We start from the raw sequence: 18,460 nt of genomic DNA, 5'->3' as shown, positions 1-18,460 counted from the left end.
CAAAAATTGATACTGAATTTTAGTGTTAATTTGTTTCCTTTTAAAGAAAAACAAATAAAATACGAGTTACACAAATGATGTTTTTTTTATCGATAATAAAAAATTAATAAATGCGAGATACCTTAGGGGTGGTTCAATCTTTATACAAAGGAAAAGAAAACAAGAGATACCAGATAAAATTTCCAAACTAAATAACATAATCACTAACCGGACATAGACTTAAACAACATCAAACAACCGTTCTCATACACTCCAAAGGTACCATACACCAACTAGAAAAACGAAGCGGATCGAATTCTAACATTAATCCAAGACCAAAGCAAGGAGTACCATACACCAACTAGAAAAACGAAGCGGATCGAAAGCAAGGAGTACCATACACCAACTAGAAAAACGAAGCGGATCGAATTCTAACATTAATCCAAGACCAAACCTTTGCTTGCATTTGTGCGTAAAAGATAATAAAATTCCTGTGAGTCAAAGATAATAAAATTCAATCATGATATGAATTGAAAATCAGGAATTGTTTGAGAAAACATGATATATGATTATAAAAATTTGAAATATTTGATGATAATTATCTAAGAAATGAAAGAAGGAAAGAGAAAATGGTGATAATAATATTAATTGGTCTTGTCATTACCACCAATAATCCCACATAGGCATCATGGAACTGAGTTGTAAGTCAAATCAAACCGAATTTGTTAAGCAAAAGGAATTGGGTTAGTCTATACATTTAGTATAGATGTAGAGAGGTTGGTTGGTTGTTGGCAAAATAATTAATATCAACAACAACCTAATCAACAAACAACCTAATACATAATATCATGCTTAAACTTACAAATTTATTTAGGATTCTTGTTCATTCCTAATTTGTAGGTGAACTCTTATAAATTCTTTGACTCTTTTATATTTATGTACTCTTAGGCCGAACGGTAACAAAAATTAAATCCAGAAAATTAAATAATACAAAAATTAATTGTGACACACTTTAAATGTAAAAGAGTTTATCTAATACTATTTAATAAAATATATCATTATTATTATATTTGAGTTATTTTTAAAAAAAAATACCAAATGAGAAATAAAACTTGCATATTCAATAATCCTACCTGAATTCCATTTAGTAAAAAAAAAGAAACTTAATTACACGTTTTACTCTTCTCCCATCATTATTTTTTGTTTATAAATTTGAGTTACAGTAAGAAACATGAAGAGACAAGATTTACTGGAGATACTCTTTGTCTGTAAATAATGAATGAAAAGCTGAACCAATCATCACATCACTACAAACTTCATATTTCTAAAACCTAAAGTGTCATATGTTTCTGTATGCTAAAGCTCAAGCATCACACTTTATACTGTAAAGTGTCACGAGTCTGCATATCATAATTTTTTTTAATGAAATACTTTATAAATTGTTCATGTTAATAACCACTTTTGATAATTACTGGCTTTAGTTATTATAAATGATACGAATTTTGATTTTAATTCCAATCAAATATATAATTTTATCTTCTTAAATTGAAATCATTAATTTTATGATACATAAATAACATATATCATACATATTTTATATAGATCTTAGACAGATTTTTAATACAGCCAATTTACAACTAGTAAGCTGGAAATAAGAAAACAGAATCGTAGTGAAACTAAAAGACTTACAAAAAACTTGCTCAAAACTAAGAGACTCACTCCAAGTTTCTAATAACAAGTAGAAACTTATTCAAACATATATAATACTCCCTCCCTTATAGTTGCTTGGTTCAGAAAGGCCTATCTCATGGAGTAGTGCTTATTGTTGCCTTTTACACTCATAAATATCAACCTCCATCATATTTTATTTCAGAGGTGAATGTAAAAATTACATTTGAAAATACCTAAAAAAAGGGTGAGGTAGAGGAAGAAATGATTATGCTTGAGGGTCTTTTAAACCCTTTTTTGTGGTCATATCCATAGCAAAAAGAAGACCTAAAAGGGTTTCTTTAGATAAAAAAACCAAATGGATTTGTTTTGATGAAAATATCCAAATGGTTCTCTGAGAACACATCTACCTAGCCACCACCCTTGGTGAGCCAATCCCACCATCTGAGATGTCAAAGCCCAAATCTTCACTTTTACACAGTGCATAGACAATGTCCATTATGCTGGGCCTCTTAGATTGCTCTTTTTGCAAGCAAGCAATTGCAACTGTGAGAACACCCATCAAACTTTCCATTGGGCATGTCTCCCTTAAAATATCCTTATCCAACCATTCCCTCAGTCTTCTAACCTTCTCTTGCTCACTCTCCACTTCAAATGTTCTGATGGCACTTGCCCACAACAGATTTCCCTCCTTATCGATGGCTTCCTTCCCAGAAATCAGTTCAAGTAACACAACCCCAAAAGAGAACACATCCATCTTTGTGGAGACCACACCATCAGCCAGATATTCAGGGGCAATGTAGCCCTGTGTTCCCACAATGTGCATGGTGATGGCATTCATTCCAGACTTTGCAAGCCCAAAATTTGCAATTTTTGCTCTCTTGTTGTAGTCCAAGAGAATGTTGCTGCTCTTGATGTCTTTGTGCACAACTCGTGGCCTCGTGTGCTCGTGGATGTATTGGAGGCCATTGGCAATGTCAATGGCTATTCTTAGCCTTGTTTTCCAGTTCAACTTTTCCTTTTTCTCCTCGTGCAACCACGAGTATAGAGATCCATTCTCCACATATTCATAGACTAGATAGCAGTTTGCTTCTTCTGGGTCTATGCAGAATCCCTCCAATTTCACCAGATTCCCATGGTTTACCTTCAACACAAAAAATGACACATTGTTAACCAACCACTCAAGCATGAATCATGGTGGGCATATAGAATCAACCAAGTGCTAAAACTCTTACATAGATAGTGAGTAGCCTATTATATTACATTTATTACTTTGATACTTGTTCATTAGAAATGCAACCACCTAAATTCAACCACTACCTAAAGGCACAAGTGGAAGAATCTGAAGTGTTAACTATGATTATTTAGACAGATCCAAATGGGAATACATTTTAACAATTTTGTCATAAAATGGTAAAAGACAAAAAGGTAAGCAGCGTCTTTGTCTTTCGTTGTGCTTTTAACTGCTGCTTTATAGTTAAATCATTAACACCGTACTGTATAATAATATTAATTAACCCTGATCTGAAAAATATGACAAAGTTGAAACATCTTTTATTAAATAACTTGAAGCAACTATGCCATAAACCACTATTGTTTTATTCCTCTTGATTGATGCGTTTCTGACACACAAAACAATGGATAATCACCAAAATAAATCAAGTCTAACAATTTTTTAGAAATCCATTCAGAGAAGTTGCTTTACTACGATTCCGATTATTTTTTGTCCCAAGTATTAAAATAATTGTGTATCTCCAGGTTCCAGGTATCTAGAGGTTTATTCCCTTGGTTTGGTTATGCTTAATTCTAAAAAATTACTGGTGGGTTGACTACCATCAGACAAGTCACTTCACTTAATATCATCTGATTTAATCATCAACAATAAGATATTGATAAACTCCCACCCTATTTTATTCTCATACCTTAACCTTATCATTGACTGTTTCAAATTTCAATCTGTACTTACATATTTGCTTCTGCTGTATCCAGAATAACACCAGGAACTAGCACAATTCATTAATTGTCTTAAAAGACATAATTATATTCTCGAAAAAAAGCAAATAATTTATAACCATGATGTTTAGAGATTTTTTCTACTCTCATACAATAACAAATACCACAATCATAAGTTTATAACACTTTTATAAAACTTAAGCTTACCATAATAATTTTCAAGTGGTTAGTAATGCAAATTTTGTCACAGAAAGAAAATTCAAACAGACATAGAATTCAGTTTCAGACCTTAATCCAAATTCCAATCACAAATGATCCTAAAACTCTTTACACTGATGGCAGATGAAAATGAAGAACAAACAATAATGAGTGATGTTATGCAAGAATGTGAAAAAAGGACAAAGGAAAAGAGATTGGTGTTGTGAGTGGGTTACCTTCTGCAAGATCTTGAGTTCCTCATAGGCATTCCATTTCATCTTCTTGATGGCAAAGAGCTCCCCATCAATCTTTCCTCTGTAAACGGATCCCTCGATCAAGGACCTCTTATCAAATCCATCAGTGGCCTCCACCAGTTCCTCAACCTCAAAAACTCTATACTTGTCCAAACAATCCGACACATTTGCCATGAGGTTCACATCCAAACCACCTTTCTGCCCCTCTTTCCCTCCCGAATACACCTTCTTCCTCCCTCCCTCCTCTTCCTCATCCTTCACTCCTAACCTCTTCTTCATCACAAACTCTCTCCACACCCACACCCCACTCACCAATATCAACAACAACCCCACCAACCCCAACCCAATCCCCAACCCTCTAACAGTCCCCGTCCTATCCCTCCCACTCCCACTCTCACTCCCATTCCCACTAGGCGGCGCAGCTGGAGCCACCGCAGGCTGCGACAGAGACGGAAGCTGCTCCACCGGGATGAAAATGGTGTCATAATCATAGAGTGTGTCGTTGTTGACGTCAATTATAGCTTGTTCCTGAACCCCAAAAGTTGAGGCAATGGAGGAGATGTTGTCCTCGGGCTGCACAACGTACGAGATCATGTAATTGGTGTTGTTGGTGTCGGGGCATTTGCAGAAGACAGGGAAGATGGTGACTTGGCCGATGGAGAGGTTGGTGGCGACCAAGGTGGGGTTGACGGTTTCGACGGAAGGGTAGGTGGTGAGGTTGTTGAACTTGAAGGTGGAGACGGTGAAGAAGGTGTCGTTGGGTTGGATGACGTAGGAGATGTTGGCGTAGGAGAGGGACCCGAAGGTGGCATTCACGGAGTTGCAGGAGCAGCTCAAGGGGACGAAGAGGGGCTGGTCTTGGACCAGGGCGGAGGACGCGGAGGAGATGTTGCTCGGCGCGGCTATCATGAGGCGGCTCACCTCGAAGAGGTCGCCGACGGCGGCCAGGTCCAGGAAGTCGGGAGCGGAGGCGCGGTAGAAGGCGTAGGCGGCGCAGGAGCGGGTGCCCGTGCACGTGAAGCCCGTGTTGTTCTCCTGACGTGGCGTTTGGGCGTGGGAAGAAGGGAGCAAGAAGAAGAAGATGAATATGAGAAGGAGGAAGTGATGCAGTTTGAGGGGTGCCATCTTGTTTGTGCTGGCGGTTGATTTTGTTTTGGTGTTCATCAGGGTTTATATTGGCATCACCATCATCATCTTCTTCTTCCTCTTCTTCTTCTGGTCAAGATGGTTGAACAATGAATTTTCAGATTCCTTTTGAAGAAGGGTGTTCCATTTTCAACACCTACCTTCTGGCACACGATTCTAATAGTAAAGTTTATGTTTTTAATAACTTGATACAATTTATATTGTAGACTGAGGTAATAGTTTAATAATTTATATTTATCTTTGGTTTGGGAATATGAACACATTTGAGTCATGCAGAACTAGGTAGAGAACTAGAAGTGGAGTCTGCACTCTGCAAAAAATGGACCCAGAGAGATTATTATATCATGTGCTTAATAATTAATTCATTGTGCTATCTGACATAACGTCAAACTTGGTATCATTTCTTACATAATCTTGATCCCAAAAGTCTTAGAAGTTGAAGTTAGAGATCTAGAATTCCATTATTGATGAATTGGCACCTTGAATTCTAATGCCTTGACTTGGTCATAGCTTTATCCCAATGCAACTATTGTTCATATTTGTAGCACAACTTTCCCACAGTTTTTGGCAGAAAATTCAATATTGGTTTGATGTACATTCCAAAGCGACCTTCACAAGTTGATAATAAGAGACAGGGATTGGAAATGGAATACACTGTATTTTAACAGTATAAAGTATACTGCATAAAAGTGGTGATTAGAAAAATCAATACTTCAACGGTAGAACAATCTTTGCAATAGAATATGTTCTACAAAACTTTATGGATGACTATCCACTGAACTTTATGGATTATATGTTGTTGGTTTGTGATCCGAGAGAGGGTAGTGACTGAGATCATATTTGTGTTGATGGGATTTGTTGGAATTATTAAATCTAGCCAAAGAATCAATGAAGGTCTAAGTCCATGTGAACTGCATCATCTACAGCACATCAAAGGTTTTACAACTTACTTTCATTCTCTAGGTTAATCACTATTTATAGTGTCTCAAAATCCTTGCTCAGTTAAATCTCTGCAAAAGGTTGTGCTCTCTGACTGGAGATTTTTCATCTTTAATGTAACAGATGTTCTAGATTATAGCATAAATATCTGATAAGCTTCCATTTTCTTCAAAGATTACACAGTTAACCGATAACTATTAGATTTTGTTGGTAAACAATAGTGATGGCATGATGTTGACTCATCAAACTTTCCGGTGTAAGATGATGAGAAGGCAAATTTCTGGATTTCTTCAACAATGAAAATGGTCAAGCCATGACTGGAAGATGCCATGACATCATAGCAAACTAGAAGTCATCATAAAACTTTTGACTAGGGTGTTGTTACCTTTCCTTGGAGCATTTAATGGTCAATGTATGAGTAAAATAGAACTTAAGTTTTTATTTATTTTAATGAATAATAAGAAGGTAAAAAGAAAAAAGGAGAGGAACATACACCTCTTGATCCAACAAAAACAGAAAAATGGGAAAAAGTAAAAGATGAAAACAAAATATCAAATTGAAATGACTATATTTGGAATCAATTGTGATTATAAGTGATGAAATATATACAATTATCTCTTGGTTATGTCATCCTTCTGGATAGTAGTATCCCACAGGTCACCATATTTTTCATTGAATTCCCATATGTTCATGGTATTATAATCATTTATCAACTTGTCTCGAGCTCCTCTTTCCATATTGTATATGTGAGGTTCAAAGTGGTGGGGTTTATCAGGTTTATCCATCTCAATAATGCAAAATACGATGATAAATATGCCTGCTGCAATGTATAAGTACTCCCCCTGAAAAATTGAAATTTGTTAATCAGAAATTTATACAAAGTTAGCAAACTAACAGTGCAAATGCACTGTTATATTCAGAAATTTGATGATTGAGTCCTTCTTTTCTTCACTAATGCCAATAAACAATTAGATTTATGTTACCGGAACATTGAAGTACACCCCAAGAGCAATGGCTGGTGGGAAGAGCCATGACATAAGCCCTGCATAAAAATAAATGATAATAAGAAAAAATACCATTATAATGAAAATGCTGTGACTGATGATGAAAAACACACCCTGGAATCCTGTGGGGGGTTCTGCTGCTGCTATCTCTTCCATAATTGAACCCCAAAATGTTCCTGAAATGAATATTCACCATCAACTTTGTCAACAAAAACAGGAAGCACTTAGACAAACTTTACAGGTAAATAAATAATAAAGTACAAATCTACATGTTAAAATCATGGCTGGATTATACATTTAGGCACTTATCTCTTTTTATTCGGTGAATTTTATTATCTGTTTTTTGTTCTGTATCATATTTTTTAACTTTTATGTATTTTATATGGATTCATCGAATATATAACGATGCTCTAATGTGAAGGAAAAAGGCTAAGAATCAACCAGATAATTCTCTTACAAATCTCTACAAACGACACCATTCAGCTAGATAAAAAGAATAGCAGTGATGAAAAAAGTGAAAAGAAAGTTCAAGCAAGAAAGTGAGCAAGAGTGAAAAACACAGACCTTTCTGTTGTTCTCCTTCATTGAAAGTGTGGTGGCCATCATAAATTCCATACTCAAACTCATCCTGAAATTGGCATGAAAGAAGTGAAAGTGACGATGGAAGAAAATGGGTAGAAAAAGAGAGAAGAAAGCAGAAGAATTGTTGAGAGTATATACAGCTTCAATTCCATTGGTGGCATATACTTCTCTATAATCTTCATTGAGGTCAGGCTCTATCTCATTGAAACCAGCCTTCAACAAGAACCTTGGTGGGGTGTTAGTGTTGGTGAAGATGCCATGGCACTTGGTGAGTGGTGTTTGAGAACTTGAGAATGTTTTGGGTTGAGAAGGGATGGGAGGGAGAAGTGAGAGTGAGGAACACACTGCCATCTGTGCTTTTCTTGCTTCTCTGTCTGTCTATCTATCTATCTCATCCTATATATAACATGCTCCACACAACAACACACTTCAATTTTTTTATATTCAATTATCTTATCAACTTCCTATTACTAGAATTGTTTTGGAACAAGAAACAAATAATCATTAACTATAACTTCAAATCCTTATTATCAATGTTTATTTTATAAATAATAAAATAAAATTTAATATAAAATAATTATTTCTTATTAATCAGAAAAAAAATCTAATCTTATAAATTAATAAAAATAATTTTATTTAATCAATAATACTAATTTTATTTCATTATAGGGTTTATTATAATTTAGTAATTTATAAATATATTTCAAAATAATTGTAGGGAGATGAGATGCGAAATTGTTAAATAAAATATTCCTGCATGCAAAGCCAAAGAAAAATAAATTATTAAAATCAACTTTAGCACTGATTTTTAGTAACACTTTTAAGAGAAGTATCATACAAGACAAATACAAGGCTGTACTAAGAAAGAAATATTTAGTAGATTACAAATAAAAAAGTGTTTTTTTTTAATAAAATAGTCTCCACCTTCAGAAAAATAAATATATTATCACTATTCTTAATTTTACTTCTTCATACAACCCAAAACATCTCTTCATTCAGAGTCAATCAAAGGTAGCATTGCATACTTTCTCCTCATTACCCAATTCAATACTGAATCCTGATGCATTCATTACAACTTCCTTTTAGCATCAAAATCTGATTTTTATTTCATTTTCTGTATAAAGAAACAAACTTTTACCCTCCCCTGTTGCCACCCTTTTATACTTTACTAACTCATGCCACTGCAGTATTCATTCTCCTTCTTCACTATATTATTTCTCATCTTTTTTGTACCAAGCTGTTGATTACCCTGTAGGCTAATCTGCATACATTTCACAATTTGTCATTAAAGAAAGAAAATTGCAATGATCTTTTGTGCTTTTGTTTCAGGCTTGGAAATGCATAAGGAAGCTGAGGATGACTATGCTTACCTTTCTAACTTACTTCAAGAGTTCACCAGTATTCCCAACATTGACAAGGCATGGCTTTTTGGTTGTGAGTCTCCTTTGTTGCCCTCTTTGGAAAACAATAAACTTTTCAATTAGCACTAAAAGGAGAAAACTAGAAATAACCTACATAAGTTAAAATTAGATGAAGAAACTAAATCAGAGAGCTTTTTGTGAAGTACTTCATGCATTAGCTAATTTTAGCCCTCAGGAGAATAACTTATTTCATTTTACATTCTTATTGTTTTCTTCTCCATTAAGTATTGTTGAGAAGTTCATCGAAACACAGTTAATTTATTTCATTGATCTGTGATAGTTCCATTGCATTGCTAGCCAAATTGATATTTTACCTTTTTTCTCTGTAGCTCCAGGCTTGCAGTTGCAAGGAATGTTTGCTGTTTCCCAACCAGATCTTTTAACAAACAGGAGGAGGACATCCATCATGTCCTGTAACATTCTAAAAGAAAGGGACAGTTCTGTGAAGTTTCTGTGGGCTCCGTTTCCAATAGAGATGTCTGGCGTGTCTTTGATTGTTCCATCACCGTCTGGCTCAAAACTCTTAGTGGTTCGAAATTCAGAGAATGAAGGTCCTTGTTGCTTTCAGATTTGGAGCTCTTCTCGAATGGAGAAAGAGTTCCTTATTCCTCAATCACTGCATGGCTCAGTATACAATGATGGATGGTAAGTGATGTGTTATTCATGTCTTTTGTTCCTTTGATACTTGGTTACTTCAAAATTAGTAATGTATCTGTTAGGTTGAGTGATAGGAAGGGGAACACAACGGGGAAATGAATAAACTATGAGAGAACTAACAAGATAAGGAAAATTTCTACAATTCTCTGCTTCTTCACTATGCAAAAGACATTATGTTGTTCTTGTTAGTTAGTCTTTATGAGACATTATGTTGTTCTTGTTAGTTAGTCTTTATGAGACATTATGTTGTTCTTGCTAGTTAGTCTTTATGAGACAGTTATACTCTTATAACAGAAAACATAACATAAATATATTTTTCATTTTCGAAATTGACAGTTCATTGCTTCTAGATCACGTGTTCCCTCCTTTGGCTAACATGTGTCTTAGCCTCTCTATATATTGTTGTATCTTCCTAAGAGAATATAGTGAAATGAATAATCTCTTTCTTTTTCAGTCTTCTCTTCTGCACTCTCTCTTTTCATGTTTACCTTTCATTTCTTCTCAGTCAGCCATGACTGATACAACTTCAACCGTGTCCAAATCCTCTTTCCTTCTTCATCATTTTACTACCCCTATTACTCTCAAACTCATCCATGGGCTATCTTTCTTTCATTTTCTTCAAGGCACGGACGTTCCTTCTCGCTTTCTACCATCTTTCGATGCTTCTGCCGCTGCTGTTGTTAATCCAGAGTACACGTTTTATGTTCAACAAGATCATCTCCTAGTTGCATGGATGCTTTCTTCAATGTGACTATCCTAATGAAAATGGTTGGTCTCAACACTTCTGCCAAAATAGGGACCACTCTCAACAATTATATTGGATCTCATACCGGTGCTCAAATCAAGAAACTCAAAGTTCAACTCGAGAATCCAAAGAACAATGGCGATGTTCGAGCACCTGTCTTCTTGGAATCAAGAAAACTTTTGATTCGCGCCATAGGAGCACCCATCTCTGCTGACGAACATATCTATTAGTTGTGACTTACTGTTACTATTTTTAGCTCATTAGTTGTTTAGTTTCATAAGTACTCATATTTTTAACTTAGTAGGGCAAGTTACATCTGAACTATTACTGCAGTAATGTAGACATTCATTTTTCCTATTTCATATGGTTTAGGTTTGAGGGTGTCTCGTGGAACATGAATGAACTATGTATAGCATATGTAGCAGAAGAGCCCTCTCCTGCAAAGCCCACATTTAATGGTTTGGGGGGCTACAAGATAGGTGGTTGTGCAGATAAAGATTCAGGATATTGGAAATGTCAAGGGGACTGGGAGGAGGACTGGGGAGAAACATATGTTGGAAAGAGACAGCCTGCACTATTTGTCATCGACATCAACAGGTTTCTCATCATTCATTTCAATGATGGATAATATTTTGATATGTTTCTTAGATACGACTCTCGCTTTGGTTTTGATTTTACAGCGGAGAGGTGCAAGAAGTCAAAGGAATTGACAAATCTTTGAGTATTGGCCAAGTTGTGTGGGCTCCATTTACTGAAGGCTCAGAACAATACCTTGTATTTGTTGGGTGGTCATCCAAGCCAAGAAAGCTTGGCATTAAGTACTGCTCTAACAGACCTTGCGCATTATATGCTGTTAGAGTAAGAGCACTGCATCATGAGTCAAAATCTAATGAACCAGTACTCCAGTAAGTCACATTAGTTAGATCTTATCAACTCTTATTGTTTTGACCCTATTTGAATGTATTTACTTATTGCGACGTTGGTTATTTCTGAACTGAATTATGAAAGCAATGTTTTACATGTAGGTCAACTGAAGAATTTCATGCGCTGAACCTTACTCAAACTATAAGCAGTGCATTCTTTCCACGGTTCAGGTAGGCTGGTACTGGTGGAATCGGATACATGTTTGAAGACTTTTTGTCCAATAGTTATTAGGTTTTGGTTGTGCACGTATTGATTGATCTCCATTTGTTTCAAGGGTGGCAAACGTTTTTCCATTAAGTTTTTGGTGTGCTTACCTGTGATTTTGTTGACAAGAAAATGGAAACATTTCGAAAGATGAAGATGACTAGCGGAAGGATTAAGGTTATTAGTATATTGAATCATGTCAAGTCAATAAATCGTGTCAGTAAGGCTTGAAATTCTTGGATCTGGTGGATGGTGGTTGTAGCAAAAGGATAGGTTTCTTTCAAAGTTTCTTTTATTTTCCTGATGTTTTATTTTGTGTTTTTAATTTTTAAGTTTTTGAGATGTCATGGCGTATTTTTCAGAGCATTGGAAGATATGAAAAAGGTTATTTGAAAGTTACTTGTCTTTATGGTTGAAACAAAGGGTATTACTGTTTAGTCAGCAAGGGATGTAAAAAGGTTCTTCTGCAGAAAACCTTTTATTCTTATTTGTTTTATCTAAGTCAGTAAAACAATTTAATCAAATATTGGCTCATGAAACTATATTAGTTGTTTTGAAATATTGGTACATGAGTTGTATCCTTAAAATTCTGACTGTTATTTTATGAGTTTTCCACCAGCCCAGATGGAAAATTTCTTGTGTTTTTATCTGCAAGAAGTGCTGTGGACTCTGGAGTGCACAATGCTACAAATTCACTTCACAGAATTGATTGGCCAACTGATGGAAAACCGTTCCAATCTTCCAAAATTTACGACATTGTAAGCTCTTCCTATATGGCTAGTTTAGTTTTAATGTATTTGGTTTAACTGCATTCTTTAGTAACTTAGAGTGAAGCTCTTTTTTGCCTTTTCATCTACTTCATTTATTAAATACACTGGATTCAAGTCCAAGTTGTTGGATACACAGGCCTTGTAGTTTTTCATTTGTGTTGTTTATGCTAGCATTGAGGATCCTTGCTATTTTACAAAACAAAACATGATACGCTACTTGGTTTTATAAATAAGATTATTTTCTTTTCTTCTTCATACTACCCCTCCTCTTCTTAGTGAAATCTAAACATATGTCAATTAGTGCATATTGTTTTCAGTTAATAACTCTGGTCTTTTCAATCAATTTTGGAGATTCCTGTTGTGACGTGTGCTGAAGATGGTTGCTTCCCTGGGCTTTATTGTACCACTATTCATAGTAATCCTTGGTTATCTGACAACTGCACAATGATTATATCATCGATCTGGCACAGCAGTGAAGTTCTGATCTCTGTGAATGTGTTGAGGTAAGTAAATAACAATAGGAATGCTTTTTCATTTATCAAAGGTTGTGTATTCTTTATTATCAACTCACTTTCTTCATCGCGTTATAGTGGGGAAATATTACACATCAGCCCAGCAGATTCAAACTTCTCATGGAATCTTCTTACAATGGATGGGAACAATATTGTTGCCAGTAAAAACAACTGCTTAATTTGTCAATACCTGGGACTTATGAAGTAGAGGAATATGTTTTATCCTTTTTCTCTGTCAATCCTTTTGCAGTTTCCAGCAGTCCGGTTGATGTTGCTCAAATAAAGTATGGAATGGCCATTGAGAAGGAGACAAACACTACTACATGGAGTTGGTCAAATATATCCAGTCCCATATTCAGATCCTCTGACAAGGTTTGTTCTATTTTCTTGTCAGATATTATCAGAAATCATTGTTGCAAAAATAAGGCATTCTATTTAGAAGTGAATGATTGGATTTTGGCTGCAGGTTAGATCTTTGCTGTCCTGTCTCCAGTGTAGTATACTGAGGATCTCCGTCAAGGATGCTCATGATGGTCAAACAAAAGGTTTTCAAGTTATTCTGGATTCTTACTCATGGATATTCAGTGTTAAGTTGAATGACTTAATGAAATTTCAGATAGGCTTTAATTTGTATATTCTCGGAATCCAATTGATAAGGTATCCTATTAAATCTTATGAAATTCAATCCATATAATGCTCCTCGATAATGAGGTGAATTAACCTGATTCATGTGATGAAAATTTATACATACAGAACTAAATTTATTGGAAATCATACTGATTCTTCCCTCCACTCTCCCCAGCATGCACTGTCCCCACTCCTCTCCCAAAAAAGGAAAATGAACAAAAGCTAAATTTTGATTGGTGCATGAAGATAATAATACTATGTATTTTATCTTGCATAAAATCTTGATTTTATAATTTGATAAAGAAACGAGAAGAAACAAGAAATCAGAGAACTGAAGCTTTTTAGTTTTAAATGTTCACTATAAGGGGGCTATGTATAACCATTTAACAGAAATCATAAAAGAACTTTGTGGATCATTTCTTATGTGACTATTGAAAATATTTGACTTGATAAGTTGATCAAGATTGTCTTCTTATACAATGCAACCACTTATTTGGTGATATAGTACTTCAGGAACAAATCTAACACTTATTAATTACGCCCTATTCAATAAATCTTACTCAAATTTATTGACTAGTCAATTGACTTTATTTTAATTTCAGGTGCTACAAAACCTTTTGAAGCTATATTTGTGTCTTCTAAAACCAATAGCAAGATTGAATTTGATCCATTAATTGTGATCCTTCATGGAGGGCCCCAAGACGTCTCTTTGTCATACTTTTCTAAGTATTATGCTTTTCTATCTTCAGTTGGATACAGCTTGCTGATTGTAAATTACAGGTAGCCAACATATTCTTGAACTTCCAACCATTAGTTTTGGTTCAGTATTGTTATGCCAAGAGAGATTGATGGCCTGCCCTCAAACAGTTACTGGTCTTTGTGAGTTATTCATTTAGCTAGGGCTGAAAAAGGTTTTAGGTACCCAATATGTGACCGATCTTTGTTTTGAGTACCCTATAAGTTTTTTCAGGATACCTAGTAAATTAGAAAATTTTGGTTTAAGTCCCTGAAAAAAAATACTTCTTTGTATTTAATCCCTACTACTATGTTGACTCCTTCAATTGATTCCTGAAATATTTAGATTTTTTGTTATGCTATAAGGACTCTGAAAAAATATACTTAGATTGAATTTCCTGGACAGAAGTCTTTCATGCTCCATCTGCATCCCAATTATATTGTTTTAAAGTTTGCACTACTTTTCTTTGAGGAATAAATGTCATTGTCAACACCCGTAAGGAAACCCATTATGATCGCTTATAGCTTAAAGAACCTTTCGATGTCAAAACATGGATAAAGAAATGTTTTTAATTGTCCATTTTGAGGTTTCATATATGTTATTATTTCTCAGAGGTTCATTAGGATTTGGTGAGGAAGCATTGCAATCTCTTCCAGAGAATGTTGGGTCTCAGGTATTCATTATTTTCTACTTCTAATTCTAAATACTTTGATTAGGTTAAGGTATCGAAGCAAAGCTTTAATTTATAAGCTAGTTTTGCTGTATAGATACACTATACTTTCTGGGTCGGACCTTAATTTTAGTTTTTCATATATAGGATGTCAATGATGTTCTCTCTGCCATAGATCATGTCATCAACTTGGGTCTTGCTAGTCCATCTAAGATTACAGTAATGGGCATTTCACATGGTGGTTTTCTGACAACCCATTTGATTGGCCAGGTGCAATAAGTCCACTTAATAGTCCTATACAAATATATCTATACATGTTTTTGTCTCACATCTTGCAATATCAATTTGCTGTAACATATGAACTCTGCATTTGGTGCAGGCACCAGACAAGTTTGTAGCAGCTGCTGCAATCAATCCTGTTTGTAACCTTGCACTGATGATTGGAACAACAGATATCCCTGATTGGTGCTATGTAGAAGCTTGTGGAACCAAAGCCAGAAATTGCTTTACTGAACCACCTTCCCCAGAAGATTTGACTCTCTTTTATAGGAAGTCTCCTATTTCACACGTCTCTAAGGTATGTACATTGACCTATATAAACACTTGTGGATTGAATTTATGTGGTATTTACAAGAGCTCTGAACAAAACCATATTTAAAAAAGAGTATGGTCAGATGGACCTCTTAAAGGGAGTTTTTTTTTTAATCTTTAAGATACATGCTGAGATTGTCACCTTAAAACTCCTGGATACAGTTGAATTCTGGAATTATAGTTTGTATTTTTTATGAAATGGGCAGGTAAAAGCACCAACATTGTTCCTATTAGGTGCCCAAGATGTTCGTGTTCCAAATTTTGATGGGTTGCAAGTAAGAACTTAGGAGCTTTTAGATAGTCATAGTGAGGAGTTACCATCTTGATTTGTACTGTATTGACAGTAAAACTTTCAATGTTTAAATGTGCAGTATGGTCGGGCCTTGAAGGAGAAAGGAGTAGATGTCAAAATCATTATGTTTGAAAATGATGTTCATGCACTCAAAAGGTAGACAAAGTCTACATAAAATGAGAGAATCACTTCTGATTTTAACGTATTTTATTTTTATATTTTGCAGGCCACAATCTGACTTTGAATCTTTCCTTAACATTGGGGTGTGGTTCAACAAGTACTGTAAATACGGGGCAAGTGAATCACAAGAATCAAAGGATTAGAAGAGACACCAACTATTTGTTATATTGTCAAAATGAAAGACCAGTCTATCTGTTACCTTCTACTCGAAACGTGTTGGAAATGGTGGTGTTTAACATTTTTTTTTACTAATTTTGCTTGTTTTCCTTCCTATTTTTCACTAGCATACTTTGTGCAATGAAAAAAAAACTTAATATTTGGTTAAGAAAAAGAAATTGTGACTTCTTGCTTCATAATCAAGTTCATCCCTCATTTTAGCCCAATTCAATTTATAATACACTTTGTGCAATCAAGTACCTCTATAAATTTTTGTATTCTAAAAATATGATTACGTAATCTGGAAGTCTTTTTCAAATTCGTAATTAGCTTTTGGATTATATAATCTTGAAAGTTTTTTCATATGCATGATTAGTTTTTTTATAACATAATTTGAAAGTTTTTTCTAATATGAGATTAGCTTATGTAATTAGAAAGCTTTTTTTAGATGTGGGATTAGTTTTTAAATTATATAATTTAAAAGTCTTTTCTTAATTTGAGAGTCAGATTATGTAATCTGAAATCCAAAATACTATTTATATTCTGGATTAGATAATTTATAGGCTATTTTTGAATCTTATATTAACTTTTGGAATATGTAATACAAAATATATATAATTTTTTAAAATTTCTTATGGATTTTTTAATATGAGATTAACTTTCGGATTATGTAATCCATAATATATATAATTTTTTAAAATTTGCTTGAGTCTAAGATCTATTGAATAAAAAATTACACAAACTACATTAGATCATATTATTTCCACTACCAGTTGTTTTTCTTGCTTTTTGAAACATATATCCACAAAGGTTTTGTTTCATCTTTTTGTTTGATAGCTTGATTAAGTATATTCATCTTAATTTGCTAACAAAAATAAATTAAATATAATAAGTTTACTTAAATATAAAAATCAAATAAATTCATCCAATAAAATTAATTTATGAATTAAAAAACAAAACATGTAGTAAATTAAAAATTAATTGTAGTATAATATATTATATTTTTTAAATAAATATTCTAATCGAGTTAGAAGTTGAGTCGTCTAGGTGGTGAATCCGAGGTGATCGGTTATATCAATCTTTGTCTTGATTGACGAATTGTTGAGGTTTAGCGATGAAAATCAAGTGAAAGTTCAAATCTCCAATGCTTAAGAGTAAGAGTGTAAGATATAGGATTAATAAGTAGATGTATTGAGTATTAAGTCATAAGTCCTCATACATTATCGTATTTATAGACTAGTGGTTATATTTATATATCCATAAATATTTATCATTAGGTGGTTATATTTATATAACCATAAATACTTATCATTAAGTAATTATATTTACGTAATCATAAAAATGTTTATCATAATTATCAAAATATTTATCTTTAAGTCATAAAAATAATTATTTAATTACATTTATATTATTATATAAATATTTATCAATAAATAGTAGTTAATAACTAGTTATTTTATTTAAAATTATTTAAAATATTATAATTAAATATAAAATATTGTGATTTTAAATATTTTATTTCTTTTAAGTTAAAGTTTAAAATTATTTCAAAATATTAATCTTTAATAAAATATTACTATTTAAAAATTAATTTAAATTATAAAAAATAATTTTATGTTTGAATTTAAAAATAAAGTAAAATAAAAATATAACATTTAACTTATAAAAATATTCAGAATATTATACAATTATATAATAAATTGTATTTAAATTTAAATTAAAAGTAATAACACAAAATTCAAACAAATAATAAGTTAGGTTCTAACTTTTCTTTTTGAAAAAGTTTCTCTGCAACCTTCTTCTTCTTTCTTCTTTCTTCTTCGGTGCCTTCATAGTCTTCCTTTCCACCCTTTATCTTCTCACTTGTCTCGTTGTCTTTATCTTAAATTTTGCCCAATACCCCACCCTTAGGGATCCTATAAGGAACCTTTTGATTATTTTAAAAAATTACATTGTCACTTATACATCACACCCAATTAATTGTTCAAAATATTACATGAGCACGGTTGTTGTTAAAAAAATAGCTGCCTCAGAAGATTTTTGAAAAGGCTGTAGAATTCTCTGCCAAATGCCTCAGAATATTTTTTAATAAAAAAATAATTTAAACTAAATAAAAAAACAAACATTGACTTATACTATACTATTTAAATCATCATAAATTACCATTTAATGATGTGTCTTGTTCAATGATAGCTTTATACATATTGAATTTAAGTTTGCTTATTGTTTATGCATGCTAGCCACACCTAAGA

At 33.5% G+C, this 18,460-nt stretch overlaps 3 protein-coding genes across 6 annotated transcripts; 1 reads left to right on the top strand and 2 right to left on the bottom strand.

Moving 5' to 3' along the window:
- Positions 1 to 1,631: 1,631 nt before the first annotated feature.
- LOC137827596 (serine/threonine receptor-like kinase NFP) lies at positions 1,632 to 5,510 on the bottom strand. Its single transcript, XM_068633799.1, has 2 exons — positions 4,035 to 5,510; positions 1,632 to 2,791 (listed from the first exon to the last, which is right to left on the bottom strand). Exons 1-2 carry the CDS (start codon positions 5,214 to 5,216, stop codon positions 2,054 to 2,056), a joined length of 1,920 nt encoding a protein of 639 aa, XP_068489900.1. The 5' UTR covers positions 5,217 to 5,510; the 3' UTR covers positions 1,632 to 2,053.
- Positions 5,511 to 6,686: 1,176 nt separating this feature from the next.
- On the bottom strand, positions 6,687 to 8,132 carry LOC137827597 (photosynthetic NDH subunit of subcomplex B 5, chloroplastic-like). The gene is made up of 5 exons (XM_068633800.1): positions 7,862 to 8,132; positions 7,706 to 7,769; positions 7,255 to 7,317; positions 7,121 to 7,179; positions 6,687 to 6,979 (listed from the first exon to the last, which is right to left on the bottom strand). Exons 1-5 carry the CDS (start codon positions 8,072 to 8,074, stop codon positions 6,749 to 6,751), a joined length of 630 nt encoding a protein of 209 aa, XP_068489901.1. The 5' UTR covers positions 8,075 to 8,132; the 3' UTR covers positions 6,687 to 6,748.
- A 519-nt stretch (positions 8,133 to 8,651) lies between these two features.
- On the top strand, positions 8,652 to 16,417 carry LOC137827595 (acylamino-acid-releasing enzyme-like). Of its 4 annotated transcripts, none has more exons than XM_068633794.1 (18): positions 8,652 to 8,734; positions 9,053 to 9,157; positions 9,474 to 9,789; positions 10,919 to 11,143; positions 11,227 to 11,451; positions 11,572 to 11,640; positions 12,294 to 12,432; positions 12,796 to 12,947; positions 13,035 to 13,117; positions 13,207 to 13,328; positions 13,423 to 13,501; positions 14,186 to 14,363; positions 14,932 to 14,992; positions 15,137 to 15,259; positions 15,369 to 15,566; positions 15,787 to 15,855; positions 15,952 to 16,028; positions 16,099 to 16,417. In XM_068633794.1, the coding sequence occupies exons 2-18, from the start codon at positions 9,061 to 9,063 to the stop codon at positions 16,193 to 16,195; spliced, it is 2,310 nt and encodes a 769-aa protein (XP_068489895.1). In that variant the 5' UTR covers positions 8,652 to 8,734; positions 9,053 to 9,060; the 3' UTR covers positions 16,196 to 16,417. The 4 variants fall into 4 exon arrangements, with proteins under 4 accessions (XP_068489895.1, XP_068489897.1, XP_068489898.1 ...); XM_068633796.1 differs by having other exon boundaries at positions 8,731 to 8,974; XM_068633797.1 differs by lacking the exon at positions 8,652 to 8,734 and adding an exon at positions 8,745 to 8,909.
- Positions 16,418 to 18,460: the final 2,043 nt, after the last annotated feature.

The sequence above is a fragment of the Phaseolus vulgaris genome, chromosome 7 (genome assembly GCF_000499845.2).
Source record: "Phaseolus vulgaris cultivar G19833 chromosome 7, P. vulgaris v2.0, whole genome shotgun sequence".
In the NCBI taxonomy this organism is placed as follows: domain Eukaryota; kingdom Viridiplantae; phylum Streptophyta; class Magnoliopsida; order Fabales; family Fabaceae; genus Phaseolus; species Phaseolus vulgaris.
This window is presented reverse-complemented; position numbering and strand designations above follow the sequence as displayed.

Excerpts from the sequence above, each read along its gene's own strand:
- LOC137827597 (XM_068633800.1), bottom strand. The coding sequence starts at position 8,074 with ATGGCAGTGTGTTCCTCACTCTCACTTCTCCCTCCCATCCCTTCTCAA. Across the intron at positions 7,770-7,861 it reads CCACCAATGGAATTGAAGCT|GATGAGTTTGAGTATGGAAT; the intron begins GTATATACTCTC and ends TGCCAATTTCAG. Across the intron at positions 7,180-7,254 it reads ACCCCCCACAGGATTCCAGG|GGCTTATGTCATGGCTCTTC; the intron begins GTGTGTTTTTCA and ends ATTTTTATGCAG.
- LOC137827596 (XM_068633799.1), bottom strand. The coding sequence starts at position 5,216 with ATGAACACCAAAACAAAATCAACCGCCAGCACAAACAAGATGGCACCC. Across the intron at positions 2,792-4,034 it reads AACTCAAGATCTTGCAGAAG|GTAAACCATGGGAATCTGGT; the intron begins GTAACCCACTCA and ends TTTGTGTTGAAG.
- LOC137827595 (XM_068633794.1), top strand. The coding sequence starts at position 9,061 with ATGCATAAGGAAGCTGAGGATGACTATGCTTACCTTTCTAACTTACTT. Across the intron at positions 9,158-9,473 it reads CAAGGCATGGCTTTTTGGTT|CTCCAGGCTTGCAGTTGCAA; the intron begins GTGAGTCTCCTT and ends TTTTCTCTGTAG. Across the intron at positions 14,993-15,136 it reads CAGAGAATGTTGGGTCTCAG|GATGTCAATGATGTTCTCTC; the intron begins GTATTCATTATT and ends TTTCATATATAG.